Here is a 15,443-nt window from a genome sequence, read left to right as displayed (position 1 = left end):
CATGAGCCCTGTGTGGTCCCAACAGTGAAGCATCCTGAGACCATCCATGTGTGGGGTTGCTTTTCATCCAAGGGAGTGGGCTCTCTCACAGTTCTGCCCAAAAACACTGCCATGAATAAAGAATGGTATCAAAACGCCCTGCAAGAGCAACTTCTCCCAACGATCCAGGAGCAATTTGGTGATCCGTGCATTTTCCAGCGTGGAGCACCATGTCACAAGGCAAGAGTGATAATGAAGTGGCTCGGAGATCATTACATTGAAATTTTGGATCTTTGGCTAGGCAACTCCCCAGATCTTAATCCCATAGAGAACCTGTGGTCAGTCCTCAATAGGCGGGTGGACAAGCAGAAGCCCACAAATTGTGATCACTCCGAGCACTAAGGCAAGAATGGATCACCATCTGTCAGGATTTGTCCCAGAAACTGATATCCAGCATGCCAGAGCGAATTGCAGAGGTTATGAAGAACAAGGGTCAACACTGTAAATATTGACTCTTTGCATATATTGAATTATTGGCAAAAACAAAGCCTTTAAGACTTATGAAACGCTTATCATTGTTTTCCAGTATACCACAGAAATGTCACTGCCAATACTTTTGACCACGGCTGTAGTAAGTAGTGGGAACTGGGCATGCAAAATTGGTAAGGGGGGAAAAAAATTAGCTCAGGATGTGCTGCCTTTCAGACTAGGATTAGTTTGAGTAGGTAACTTTGAACTTCATAATGTGATACATTCAGGCATTATTGGAAAGATGGATGTTTAAGGCTGTTTTTATACATTACACCCGCCTGTAAAATCTAAATCCTGGAAAATGAAAGACCACGGTTTCAAAGTTCTGCTTGTATTAGAGTGTATACAAGTTACGTTTGCATTGCTTTCTTTCTCCAGTAAAATGTATTTCCCAAAAGTTTCTCTCCTGTTCGACATATGCACTAAGGAGAAATTTGTACCGTATTCAACTATGAACACCCCGATTTATAGTTCCCTTATATTTATGTAAAAAGTTAATGACACCCCATGTGTGTTTCTTTGCTTGAAGACCTTTGACTCTTTCTCATCCTCTGACAGGACGTGGAAAGGAGCTTTATTATGCCTTTGAGTTACAGGAAGAACAAGGCTGAATAGCTCTGTTTTCACATTCTAGGAGTGCAACTCATCTGGTGCTTCGCTTTGATGCTCAATCAGCTTTAATTTCTGACTTTTTTTTTTTTTTTGGGATTGCATTGTCTCAACCTGAAGGCTATTGATTAATGCTTGGATTTAAACGGATAATTCACACCAAACAAAAATTTGGTCATTTACTTACTCTCATGTTGTCCCAAGTATTTATTTCATTAGTTTGATTCTCCTTCAACCATGACATTTTGGAGTTTGCATGTGCTGTCACATGCTTCTCCACTAAGTAGTGGTTTAAAGTTAATGCTTAACCTCTTTCTCTTGCAGGTATCTTCTGGAGCAGGATTTCCCAGGGATGCGAATTGGCCCTGAGCCAACGACAGATGGATTCATTGCTGTGATGTATAATGAGAACGAGGGGGTCGTTCCTGGAAATGCCTTGGTTGTAGACCAAAAGAAACCTTTCCGGAAACTCAATACCTTTGGAAACGCCTTCTTAAACAGGTAATGATCCGGTGGGGACTCCCTTCTATTTTAAGGTCATGACTGAAGATATTTTAAGAGTGAAATATTATTTTAATCAAGTGTCTAAAACAGTCAATTGATTCAAAGGCTCTTTGCTTGCTCATAGGAGATGAATCTCTGTGCAAATTGAGTATGTCTGGTGGTAGAGAATGGGTGTGGATAAATTGGTAGTTTAGGCCAGTTTAAAAAAATAATAATTCCCTTACATTTACAGTATTTAGTGCTTTTCTAGGCACTCAAAGCACTTTACATAGTATTTGGGAAATCTCCTCAACCACCACTATGGTGCAGCATCCACATGGATGATTCAACGGCAGCCATAGTGCGCCAGAATGCCCACCACACACTAGCTATTGGTGGAGAGGAAAGTACTGTGATGTAGCCAATTCATTTATATGGGATTATTGGGAAGCCATGATGGATAGAAGCCAATGGGCAAATTTGGACAGGACACAGGGGTTACAACCCTACTCTTTGAGAATTACCCTGGGATTTTTAATGACCACTGAGAGTCAGGACCTCAGTTTAACATCTCATCCAAAAGACAGTGCCATTTACGTTATAGTGTCTCACTATACGCATTAGGTCTCACACTGACCACAGGGTGAGCACCCCCTGCTGGCTTCTTCCAGCAGCAACTGAAGTTTTCAGTCTCCCTTCCTGGCTTCAGTGGGTAACAAGATGAGAGCTGCAGAGTGATATTGCTGGTAAAGTTTATTTGCTATATTTCACTGTTTATCAGATGTTCTGTGAAGTCTGATTCAGGAAAATGGTCGTAAGACACCATGTCATACAGGCTGGGAGATCTGGGATGTAAGCACAAGCTCTCTCAGTAGATGCTGTAACAGGCTTCCCTCTTGCCCAGGCCATTATCAAAACAAGGATTTTCCATTAAAGGGTTAGTTCACTAAGCCTGTAACATACTTCTAAGCTCTGATGGTGGCTTAGGAAAAGAAAAATCAGTCTGGAAAGGCAGAAGTGTACAATTCAAGGTTTACAGTACAACTAAGGATAAAAAGACTAAAGACCATGCATGAAAAGTAAAGACACAAACTGCTTGTGCAGTTTTGTCATTTCCATTCTATAAAGTTAACTTTTAATAAAAACACTGCTCATTCTGCTCCCATTTATTGTAGTGCATCCTCTCATCCAACACAATCTTATTTTCTACAAAAGGCAAATATTTCACTAAGTGTTATACAAACTGTGTAAAGGACCTTGGTTGTTTCTCATTTTAGGTAACTGTAGCTGTTGCTTGTGTTCCACAAGCTTTAATGTTTAATTTTAGCACATAGACAGTTGGACAGGTTTTTTTCCCCCTGTTTGCTGGATATTTATGTAGAGGGGAAATGGGTAAGTAATTCTTTGACAGTGACCACTATAAAGGTCAAAAGCACGCTTAACAGATCATCTCCTCTCCTGCAGAGGAACTTAAAACAATGCACTTTGTTTCCTGTGGACATTGTTGTGCGTCATGTGATGGCTTGTTTAGGCACAACAGTTTCTTTTTCTCATTGTCTCTCTCTTCTAATCATACTAGCTTTCTGAATAAATAGGCTTATACAGTTTTCTTGAAAATGAAACTTGGTTCTCCTATTTTTCAATTTGTCCTTCTGCTTTGCAGCTCACAGTTAATGTTTGCTCACAGATGTTGCAATTTCCTCTCTGTTTTTTTTTTTGTGTGTGTGTAATATATATAAAAATCTTAACTTGATACCGTGTTCCAATCTGTTTTCTAACCTTATTTTGATAATCCTATCAGCCTTTTGCCTGAACGCGGAAGTGCTCCACAATTTGGAGTTTTCATTTTCCTGTCTGCAGTCTCCCATTTTCACCTACATCAGCATATATACTTAGCGGGTAATGTGATGTTTAAAGAATTACATATGTGGCTCTATAGTGCAGATACTTCACAGAGTTGATATGACTCTGTAATTTTTTTGTAATTTATTATTTGTATTTTTTTTACAGTGCCTCATCTGAGTGAATAGATGTCATGAAACAACAGTCCGAGTTTAAATACATTAAATTCGTTAACTAATTTATTTACTAGTTATGACAGCCAGCAACTGCACAACTTGAGCCAGAAATACATTTTTACTCCAAATAACAATTAAAGGGTTGTTGTTCTCCATCTGGATCGCTTGTTTTGGTTAGTTTTACATTGCGTCTCAGAACAGACACAGAAAATAGGCCATTAGAATCATCATGGTGCTGCCCAGTGGTTGCTCAGGAAAAGTGTGGACTATCCAATCTTTACATGGCAATTTGTACATACCACATTAATGCATGAATTATTACATTATTATTTTTTACTTTACAACAAGAATCTAATCATTACCAATTGGTTATTTTCCAAAATGATGTGTTTCAAGGGAGTTACACATCTAACATTACATTAAAACACAATGGTTAATATTTAAGATTTATTAGGTGCATTACCACTTTCGTTGTCATTTTGAATTTATGTTGTCATAAGTTAAAAACATAATATACACAGAATTGCCATATACACTCACCATCCACTTTATTAGGTACACCTGTACATCTACTTATTTATGCGATTTATCTAATCAGCCAATCCTGTGGCAGCAGTGAAGTGCATAAAATCAGGCAGATACTGGTCAGGAGCTTCAGTTAATGTTCACGTCAACCATCAGAATGGGGGAAAATGTGATCTGTGATTTCGACTGTGGCTTGATTGTTGGTGTCAGACGGGCTGGTTTGAGTATTTCTGTAACTGCTGATCTCCTGGGATTTTCACACACAACAGTCTCTAGAGTGTAAAGAGAATGGTACAAAAAACAACCAATGAGTGGTAGTTCTGTGGACAAAAATGCCTTGTTGATGAGAGAGGTCAATGGAGAATGGCCAGACTGGTTTGAGCTGACAGAAAGGCTACAGTAACTCAGATAACCACTCTGTACGGTTGTAGTGAGTAGATTAGCCTCTTAGAATGCCCAACATGGGCTACAGAGGCAGATGGGCTACAATGGCAGAAGACCACGTTGGGTTCCACTTCTGTCAGTCAAGAACAGAAAATTGAGGCTGCAGTGGGCCTACCATTTGTGTACCTCAGCAGAAATCCAGATTTGTTAGACCAGGTGATGTTTTTCCAATCATCTGCTGTCCAGTTTTAGTGAGCCTGTGCCCAATGCAGCCTCAGTTTCCTGTTCTTAGCTACTGGTACCCGGAGGGGTCTCCTGCTGCTGTAGCCCATCCGCCTCAATGTCTGACATGTATGTTCAGAAATGCTTTTCTGCATAGCACTGATGTAAAGTGTGTTTATTTGGGTTACTGTCACCTTCCTGTCAGCTTGGACCAGTCTGGCCATTCTCCTCTGATCTCTGTCATTAACAAGACATTTTCATCCACAGAACTGCTGCTCGCCGGATGTTTTTTGTTTTTCGCACCATTCTCTTTACACTCTAGAGACTGTTGTGCTTGAAATTCCCAGGAGATCAGCAGTTACAGAAATACTCACCAGCCTGACTGACACCAACAATCATGTCACGGTCCAAATCACTGAGATCAAATTTTTTCCCCCATTCTGACTCCTAACCCATATCTGCATGATTTTATACACTACACTGCTGCCACACTATTGGCTGATTAGATAATCGCATGAATAAGTAGATGTACAGGTGTACCTAATAAAGTGGCTGGTGAGTGTAGAATTATGGATAAGGGGCAAAAGTAATCGCCTATAGTGGGATGGATGTAACATCACATCCTGAATTGATAAAAATGACATTGGAGTGCACACCATGCATCAGATTGTACACAGTTGTACATTTGTCTATTGTCTGAATTGGAACTCTTTTCATTTGATACATTTTAATTACTGCATTGCTAGATTGGACCATTTAAACATGTTGTCATGTTTCAAGATAAAAAAATAAACAAATTTGCTATCTCATGACTCCGATCATTTGAGTCAACAAGAAAACATAGTGGCACTACCAGTGTATACCATAAGGTGATGAACTCCTTCCATCTGTCTCACCAGGTTCATCTGCTCGCAAATGCCCAACCAAGTCCTGCATAGCATTAGCATCATTGACACCCCGGGGATCTTGTCTGGCGAGAAGCAACGCATAAGCAGAGGTCAGTGACTACAGTGAGCTTTTACTGTATAGAATGATATTTTGTCTGTTGTAATTTGATGTGCCTTTGTAGTGTCTGTGTGTGCTCAGGAGCTAATCCATACTGTATTGTATGGTAAACAAAGACTGGTAGGTACACACTGACTCATATCCAGACACATGCTACAGTGGTCAGAGAGTACAATGGGACATCAGATGACAAAGTGGACAACTTCGAATATTATTCTACTCTGATAGTCTTCTCAAGTGCCCCTCCAAAATATTTATTAGAGCTACTTATATATTTAAAACTCGATTGATATACAGATTGTTGAAGGCATTGTTCAACCAAAAATAAATATTCTGTCATTATTTGCTCAATCTCATGTTATTCCAAACACTTCTGTGGAATACAAAAATATATCGCACACCCTGTTTACACCAGACGCGAACGTTGCATCATAAGCAATAGAACCAGGGCTCCAGACTAAAAAAAATGACTTAGGAGCCATTGGTTCCTTAACTGAAACATTAAGGAGCCAAATGGCTGTTTTTAGTCACCAGATCATATAATTGCTCGATTTAGATTGTTGTTCAGAAACAAGATAGAAAGCACAAGAAAAGGAAGACAGCTGATAACCCATTAATCGGTGGTTTAATAAACATACATAGTTGAGAAGGTACGTAAGTTTGCATTCCCCTTTTGTCTCATCAATGTTCACACCCCTTTCATAATTTATACAAATATAAGAGGTAAAACATTTTTTTATTTAGTACTGCCCTTTAGAATCTACATAAGCAGATATTTACATAAAACATAGTATGCATATAGTAGTGTGTTGCCTTCTTGAGCATAAACGAATGTTTGCACCTTGTTTAATAACTGAGTACAAGTCCCTCAATTGTCCTAAGTGTCAAAAGCTGGATCTCATATATATAAAATGTGTGTGTGTGTGTGTGTGTATATATATATATATATATATATACACATAAAAAATGTATATGTACAGATTTTGCTCTTATGGAAAGAAATTGGTACTTTAATTCACCAAAGTGGCATTCAACTGATCACAAAGTATAGTGAGGACATTACTGATGTAAAAAAACAGCACCATCACCATCAATGGAGCACTGGTGGAGAGAGTCAGCAGCTTCAAGTTCCTCGGTGTCCACATCAGTGACCGAGGAACTCATATGGTCCGTCCACACTGAGGCCGTTGTGAAAAAGGCTCACCAGCGCCTCTTCTTCCTGAGATGGCTTAGGACGTTTGGAATGAACCACCACATCCTCACACGGTTCTACACCAACACTGTAGAGAGCATCCTGACTGGCCTCATCACTGCCCTCAACCGCTAAGCCCTGCAAAGGGTGGTGCGAACTGCCATCATTGGAGGTGAGCTTCCCTCCATCCAGAACATATATACCAGGCGGTATGTGAAAAAAGCTTGGAGGATCATCAGAGACTCCAGCCACCCGAGCCATGGGCTGCTCTCACTGCTACCATCAGGCAGGAGGTATTGCAGCATCAGGACCCGCACCAGCTGACTCCATGACAGCTTCTTCCCCCAAGCAATCAGACTTTTGAACTCTTGATCTCTCACGATCAAAATACATCAGCACTGCACTTTATGAATCTTACACTGGACTGTCATAATTATATTCTCTCTTAACAACACACTGGCAGCTGACTATCAACCGACAGCCTGAATGTCAATACAGCACAATACAACCTACTGTATATTTTATATATAACATTTTTATTGTATATTGTGTATTCTATATTGTGTGTCTTGTATACTGTACATTGTATATTATTATTTGTATATTGTGTTGTGTGTAATTATGTGTATATTATATATGTAAATTGTATTGTCTAAATCTGATATTTATTGTAAATTGGTATATGTCTCATCACTGTCACGACTGCTATGTTGCTCAGAACTGCACACAAGACTTTCACCCACTGTTGCACTTGTGTATATGGTTGAGTGACAAAGGGATTTGATTTGATTTTGATGATTCACTGAGAAAGTGACTCTGATTCAAACTGCTAACCTGAGCTGCTGAGTTCACACCCTCAGTTCTTTTCAGGTGATTCATGAAAAAGACCCGGTTCAAAAGAGTCATTTGGTCACAACTCTCTCGCGCTGGGTTTGTTGTGTGCAGTGCAGGGAGCTCATAACAACAGAACCGGTGAAAAGCAGCTTGAGAGACATTGGTGGTGTGCGCTCTAAAGACGTATTCGGTAACTGACAAGATGATATCTGATGAAACCGCATATGAACGCACACAGCCCGTTTTAAATTGTTGTCGCAATCAATTATTTTTGGTCGCATTTACGACCATTTTAGTCGCAGTCTGTAGCCCTGAATAGAACCCATTATAATCAATGATGCTGTCTACACTTGAAGCGCCCACTGGGATGCGTCGCGTCATACCAACAGTAAACAGGTGTCCCGTTCCATTTTGCGCAGCATGCGCTGGCACTACTACTGCCAACAACACAAATAAATGGTTTAGAATGTTCGTGTTGAAGCGTCCAGTGTAGACAGCCTCAAGTCGTTGCATCGCGTCAATGGAACAGAATATATGAGACCAACAATCTCACTTTCATTGTCTAGGAAAGCAAAAGCATCAGCATTCTTCAAAATTGCTCCTCTTGTGTTCTACGGGTAAAAGTCTTAAAGTGCGTCGCAAGTATAAGTAGTGCGAGCAGTATGTTAACTGAAAATGCAACAAAAAGAAGTGGACAGTGAACACTCTGATTATGATCATCTTCAGCCGTCAAAATGTAGTGTGGAACGTTGGACATTTAATGCACATAGCGCTCGTGACTTGTCGTATGTAGCGGAAGGGGCGGAGTCACTTGGCTGCATTGCAATTGACCAGACAAATCAAGTATAAATAATGGAAAATGTAGCACCTAGCGAAACTTCAGTGAAGTTTTGAACTGAGGCTGGCTCACGCGCTAAGCTTGCAGCAAAGCATCACTTGTTTGAAACGTCATTTTTGTCAGTTGTTAAACAGCGAATACTTTAATGTAGTAAAAAAATGTTAAGTGTTTCATTTGGGACGATACTACACTTTTATAGTTCATACACTACATGGCTGAGTGCAGAGTCTGTTTTGTAAGTGTATAGTGCGTCATTTGGAACACAGCAAAACACTTTTGGAATACACAGCCTTGAAAATTTTTTATTTTTGAGTGAACTAATCCTTTAATATGTGAATTGGATGGCTTAGTGGATGGTAAGAAATGTCACATGACCAGCACAGAATGAACTCTGCTGTCCAGCCTTGGCAGAATTCTTCATCCTGGAGTCTCTATGGCTAGTTCCCATATAAAAAAAACGATTTGATATGATGCATTACCGCAGACAGGCGAGTTCTCTCTCAGGACTCAGGGAGTGTTCCAGAGTAAATGCTGTAGGCATTAGTTTTCATTTCAGTCACCAGATGCAGGCCTGTTTCTTTGTAAACTTCTATCATTTCCATCCCTGTCTCCTAGTACATGGCAACAACCGACACACTGGAAACCCAGATGACACTGTCATGTTATGTCAGCATTTCTCACTTGTCTTTGCCTCATTTCGCAAGCTTGGGTGTAGTTTGCCAAATACACATCAGGGTTTGAATCAGCACTCTCATACATCAGTATGCCTATATGTAGCAGGCTACTGAGCGATCAAGAGAAACATTTAATACCAGAATGCTTTTGTTTAAGGATAAGACACATGGGCGTTCTACACATCTGTTTCTGCTTTAGCTCTGCTCAGCTGAGGTTTTATTCCTCTAACGCCAGCCTAATTCTTCTAACGCTAGCTCTGACACATCTAATGATACATATAATGCTAGTGCATAAGCTTGTGCATTGATTTTTAAAACAACTATGAATTTTTAACAGAATGTTTCAGAATTTGAAATTAACAGAATTTACACTTGTAAATTGTTAAATTTACTGCATAGAAATTCTGAAACATGTTGCAATCTGCAGATTTCATAAATGAGGGCAACATATTTGTATTAGGATTGAGACTTGGCATTAAGGTTAATTTAGAGTGAGGATAAGCCTTTCCTTCTAATATAAAAAGTTGCCTGACATGGAACAGCATCGATGGTTCCCACACTTTAAGCACTGAGCTCCTCCTTTGTTAAATCTTGGCAGAGCTTTTTGTAAAATTGTTATCACAATGTGTAATCCATGGCATTGTTTTTGAAGTAACGTAATTTCCTCGTGGCTGTTGGGTGTATGGAAAAGCATCTCATAGCATTAAAATGTGCGTTTATCAGTGCATGCGCTGAAACTGAGCCAACACTCCAGTAATGAGGTTTGTAATGAGTTTATAATGAGGACTATGTATCAACCAGTGAATGAGGACTGATGTGCAGTTCCTTTCTCTATGAGGTTCTCATGGTCCTGCTAGGTCAGGGACCTACGCACTGATACACAGCTTGAAAATTGATCTGTCACTTCCGTCTCTCTTTTATACCTGTTTTTTCCACCGACAGAAAAAGGTGTAACCAGTCATTATTATTGCATGAGTGAAGAATGTGACAATTGTACAGTTGAACAACATATTTTCCAGTCATTAAATAATTTCTCTCCATATACCTGTTTTTAGTGTTGTGGTAATTACAGTGGGGTCAAAGGGTGCAACACGTGCACATGCTAAAGCGAGCATTCAAATTCATTTTTGTGAGCAATATGAATGTACCCGACCTCTTATTTGAGCATTGTGTTTTCGCTGTGGTTATTTTTGAGTCTTGAATATCAGATTATTGACAGTGTGTTATTTCCAAATGTTTATTTATTATATATTAAAGCAATAAGCCATGAGTGGCAATACATTAGTGATTTTACCACAGGTGGGGGGTGTTATTAGGCACAATGTGGAGCAGAGCTATATAAAATGTGCGGTCACTGGTGTGTGTTTACAATGGCTTTAAACGTGACTAAACCAAACAAAATGTAGAGTCTGAACTATTTGGTTTATATTCAACAATTTGTGCTGTTTTCACAATTATTTTCTGTTGTGTCATTTTATTTTCTATTGACATTGTCACCATAAACTATTGTTTTATTTGTATATGTGTGTGATTGATTGTGTCAAGATCGATCTGACTGTGAATTCAGCAACATTATGTTGAAAATTCTGCTACTAAAATTGGTTTGTGATTCCCCCAGTGGCTGAATCTGGAAGTTTTGTTGGACATATGTGCATGTGTGAGCTTAAGTTTCCAGGAAATGTCCACAGAGTTGCACCAAAAGCTTTTGTGTTTTTAGTTGTAAATGATGTAACAGTCAATATGAATGTATATTCTATTAACTCTACGCCCTAATCCAAACCCCAACCTATAACTTAACCATCAGTGGCATAAAAATTAAAATGCAACCTCCGAATCATGCTCATGATTGTTTATGTGAACGTGATTACTTTCTGGTTGTTATGGGACCTGAACCTGTGTCTCTGTCATTGCTATCAAGACATGCTATCAGTATCGCTATAGGGAAAGGTGATCACATGTGAAATGATGCAAATAATAATTCGGCCAAATGGGGTTGATTTCAGGGTACGTGAACTTCCGGAAACATGTCGATTTCTAATGTGATCATATTGACGTCCATGGTTTTCACAAGCCCAAAGTCAAAAGGCTGCTGTTCACAAAATCAAAACTAATTTCCCTTAATGGGACATTTTAAATACTCCCTAATTCAATCCTAATTATTTGACAGTGTAATCTTAAATTTTTCCACACAGGCTATGATTTCACAGAAGTTCTGCGCTGGTTTGGAGAGCGAGTGGACCGTATCATCCTCCTCTTTGATGCTCACAAGCTGGACATATCCGATGAGTTTTCTGAAGCGATCAAAGCTTTCCGTGGACAGGATGATAAAATCCGTGTGGTGCTAAACAAGGCTGACCAAGTGGACACTCAGCAGCTGATGCGGGTTTATGGTGCATTGATGTGGTCACTGGGGAAGGTGATCAATACACCAGAGGTGGTGAGGGTCTATCTCGGCTCCTTTTGGGCCAAGCCTCTCCAAAACGCAGAGAACCGCCGCCTGTTTGAAGCTGAAACACAGGATCTCTTTAGAGACATCCAAAGTCTTCCTCGAAACGCTGCCCTGCGTAAACTTAATGACCTCATCAAAAGAGCTCGTCTTGCTAAGGTAGGCTTTCTAGAAACAGTGTGTTTAGATGTCATGGTGCCCTAGATTAGTGGTCCACAATCCTGTTCTTCATGCTTGGAAATGCATTTATACAGTATGTATTATATTATTGCCATATTAAATGTACCTTATTTATATAGTATAGTAAAATATACTGTATGTTTTTTATAGTCTTTAATTAAAGGGATAGTTCACCCAAAAATGAAAATTCTCTCGTCATTCTCTCACAGAGGTGTATGACTTTTTGTCTTCTGCAGAACACAAACTAAGAATTTCTCAGCTCTGTAGGTCCATACAATACAAGTGAATGGTGGCCAGGCCTTTCAAGCTCCAAAAAGGAAATGAAGTCAGCATTAGGATAGTCCTTAAGCCTCCAGTGGTTAAATCAATTTATTCTGATGCTATCCAGTTGGTTTTGGGTGAGGACAGACCAAAATATAACTCCTTTTCACTACATCTTGCTATTGCAGTCTCTAGGCACGATCATGATTTTAAGCTTGATTAGATTCCTAGTGCTTGACGCATGCACAGAACACTAGATGGTGCTATAGGAAGTGTAATCGAGCTTGAAATCATGATCACCAAGGAGAATGCTGTGAAAAGGAGTTACATTTTGGTCTGTTCTCACCCAAAACGAACTGGATAGCTTCAGAAGAAATTGATTTAAACACTGGAATCTGATGGATTATGTTTATGCTGACTTGATCTGCTTTTTGGAGCTTCAAATATTTGGCCACCATTCACTTGCATTGTATGGACCTATAGAGTTGAGATATTCTTCTAAAAATCTTTGTTTGTGCACTGCAGGAGAAAGCAAATCATACACACCTTAGAAGGCATGATGAGGGTGAGTAAATGATGAGTGAATTTTCAATTTTGGGTGAACTAACCCTAACAGTAATGGCTGAACATACGGATTCATGTAGATTTTTATTTATTTATTTATTTTGATCCCCTTTTCTCCCAATTTGGAATGCCCGATTCCCACTACTTAGTAGGTCCTCGTGGTGGTGTGGTTACTCACCTCAATCCGGGTGGCGGAGGACAAGTCTCAGTTGCCTCCGCTTCTGAGACAGTCAGTCCGTGCATCTTATCATGTGGCTCGCTGTGCATGGAGACTCACAGCACGGGAGGCTCATACTCTGCGATCCACGCACAACTTACCACGCGCCCCATTGAGAGCGAGAACCACTAATCGCGACCACGAGGAGGTTACCCCATGTGACTGTACCCTCCCTAGCAACCGGTCCAATTTGGTTGCTTAGGAGACCTGGCTGGAGTCACTCAGCACACCCTGGATTCGAACCCGCAACTCCAGGGGTGGTAGTCAGTGTCAATACTCGTTGAGCTACCCAGGCCCTCCTGGATTCATGTTGATTCAACCTTCCATCATGGCTGCTCATTGTCTGTTTTGTCTTGTGTTTGACCTTAGTTCAACCACTATTGTTTTTGGCAGACCGCAGCACTATACAAACTGAAACATTGGGTCACATTAGCCCCAGTAAAAACTGCCTGGTTGCGTCTTGCACTTAAATTGAGTTGCTCTAAACAATCCACTCATGGAACCATGACAGAAGTTCGTCTTATCTCTTCCGCAATATTTTCCAAACACTTTCAGCAAACAGGAATCCTGTAGCTGGCAGGCAGGCAGTTAAACACCATCTCTCCTGGAAAGGCCCAGCTAAGTCCCTTTCCGTGGTACAAAGGAATGTGTGTAATGTGCTCTAGGAGAGCATGGCCCTTATTTTTCCTAACCTCTCCACCCCACTCAATCTTGCCACTCGTCATGTTTACGCCATTCCTGTCCTCCTCTGCCCGGTCAGAGGAATAAACATGGCTTATAGGGGAAAAGGCCAGCCTTATTTTGGATATCTTGCAGTGTACTTCCTCTAATTGAGGAAAGAGTTTGTGTAAATACAGACGCTCCTCAATGTTCCTTTGGCAAGGGCGTTTCCACGGTGTAAACACATGGTGTTTGATTATGTAATCAGCCTAGATGAGCAGTAGGTGGATGTTTTGCAGATGAGAGAGAAATTGCATGAATTAAACAGCAAGACTTCCCCCACTTTTGATCCCTGATATCAATCTGATATTTTGATAATGGTACAATTTTATTTCATTTTATTAGGATGGATTATCTAGTTGTGTTCCACAAATTTTTGGGCTTCTAGCGACACCAAACAGAATCGCAAAAAAATTTTTCAAACAGGTTTCAAAAACACTTCCAAAACACTGTCTGCCATTGGTCTAATAAACAGATAGTCCCACCCAAAGTCACGCCATTGGTTGAGACAATGTTGCTATTTCAGGCTGGTTGGGATGCTCAAACAAATATGCAGTAAATGGGTCAATGATGTGACGCAATTTTATTTTGTTCAGAACCAATTCAATTACTTGAAAAAATTCAAAGTTCAAAGTCATTTTGATATATTTTCTGGAACTGTCTTAAGTGGTTTAACTATCCATTGACGGTAAAACAACCTTATTAAAAGCAGAAAAAATGGTGGCATTGGTAGTTTGGAATAATCTTTTATTAGTATTTCTTTAAAAAAAAAGTAGCAGTTAAATAATGTTGTACAAATGTTGTACTGTTTGTCCACCAAATCAAAGTCAGGTGATTTATCCAACATAGGTAGCCATTTTGTTCTCATCTTAAAAAAAAAAAAAAAAATCATGACATTTTTTATGAAAAAGTAAATTTTGTGCAGGTGAAATGGAGTAACCTTAAGAAAACATCTTGATATTGGTGACTCAAAATTATATTATGTACACTTGTATTAAAGATGCTAGGAAAGTATTTGAATACCTCTTAATGGTTACACCACTTATCATTTTTGAAGTCATTAAATACATTTTTTTTTTAGATATTGCAATAAATGTTTTTTATTTTTTTTTATTTTATTTTATTAAACAAACATGGACACAAAGATTAAATTTTTACAAACTTTTTTTTAAAAAATGTTTAACTAGACATAATATATTTTTCAGTTTTATCTCCTTGGACAACCTCATTTGTCTAATATATACTGTATATATACAGTATACATGTAAATACTGTATATATACACATACTATATATATATATACTATATATACACTAGCGGATGTTTAACATTAAACATAAAACATAAAAGCTTAACATTGTCTTTGTTTTTGAGCTGCAAGAGTATGCAATAAACTGGTATGTCTTAAAGTCAATATTAGGTCAAAAACGGCAGAAAAAAAACAGCTTTCTCTAGAAACTCGTCAGTCAATCATTGTTTTGAGGAATGAAGGCTATACAATGCTTGAAATTGCCAAAAAAAAAAAAAATGTAGATTTAATACAAAGATGTACACTACAGTCTTCAAAGACAAAGGACTACTGGCTCTAACAAGGACAGGAAGAGATGTGGAAGGCCAGATGTGCAACTAAACAAGAGGATAAGTACATCAGAGTCTCTAGTTTAAGAAAAAGATGTCTCACGTGTCCTCAGCTGACAGCTTCATTGAATTCTACCCACTCAACACTGGTTTCATGTACAACAGTAAAGAGAAGACTCAGG

General features: G+C 39.2%; 1 protein-coding gene across 1 annotated transcript in view; it reads left to right on the top strand.

The window, feature by feature from the left end:
- Positions 1 to 15,443, top strand: part of LOC127411040 (EH domain-containing protein 4-like) — a 29,463-nt gene that overhangs the window by 2,113 nt on the left and 11,907 nt on the right. The window contains exons 2-4 of the mRNA XM_051646365.1: positions 1,444 to 1,620; positions 5,651 to 5,748; positions 11,487 to 11,899. Coding sequence (XP_051502325.1) covers positions 1,444 to 1,620; positions 5,651 to 5,748; positions 11,487 to 11,899 — 688 coding nt within the window. The remainder of the gene's footprint in view (positions 1 to 1,443; positions 1,621 to 5,650; positions 5,749 to 11,486; positions 11,900 to 15,443) is intronic.

The sequence above is a fragment of the Myxocyprinus asiaticus genome, chromosome 20, assembly GCF_019703515.2.
Source record: "Myxocyprinus asiaticus isolate MX2 ecotype Aquarium Trade chromosome 20, UBuf_Myxa_2, whole genome shotgun sequence".
NCBI classification, from domain to species: domain Eukaryota; kingdom Metazoa; phylum Chordata; class Actinopteri; order Cypriniformes; family Catostomidae; genus Myxocyprinus; species Myxocyprinus asiaticus.
Note: the sequence above shows the minus strand (reverse complement) of the source record. Positions and strands in the feature narration are given on the sequence as shown.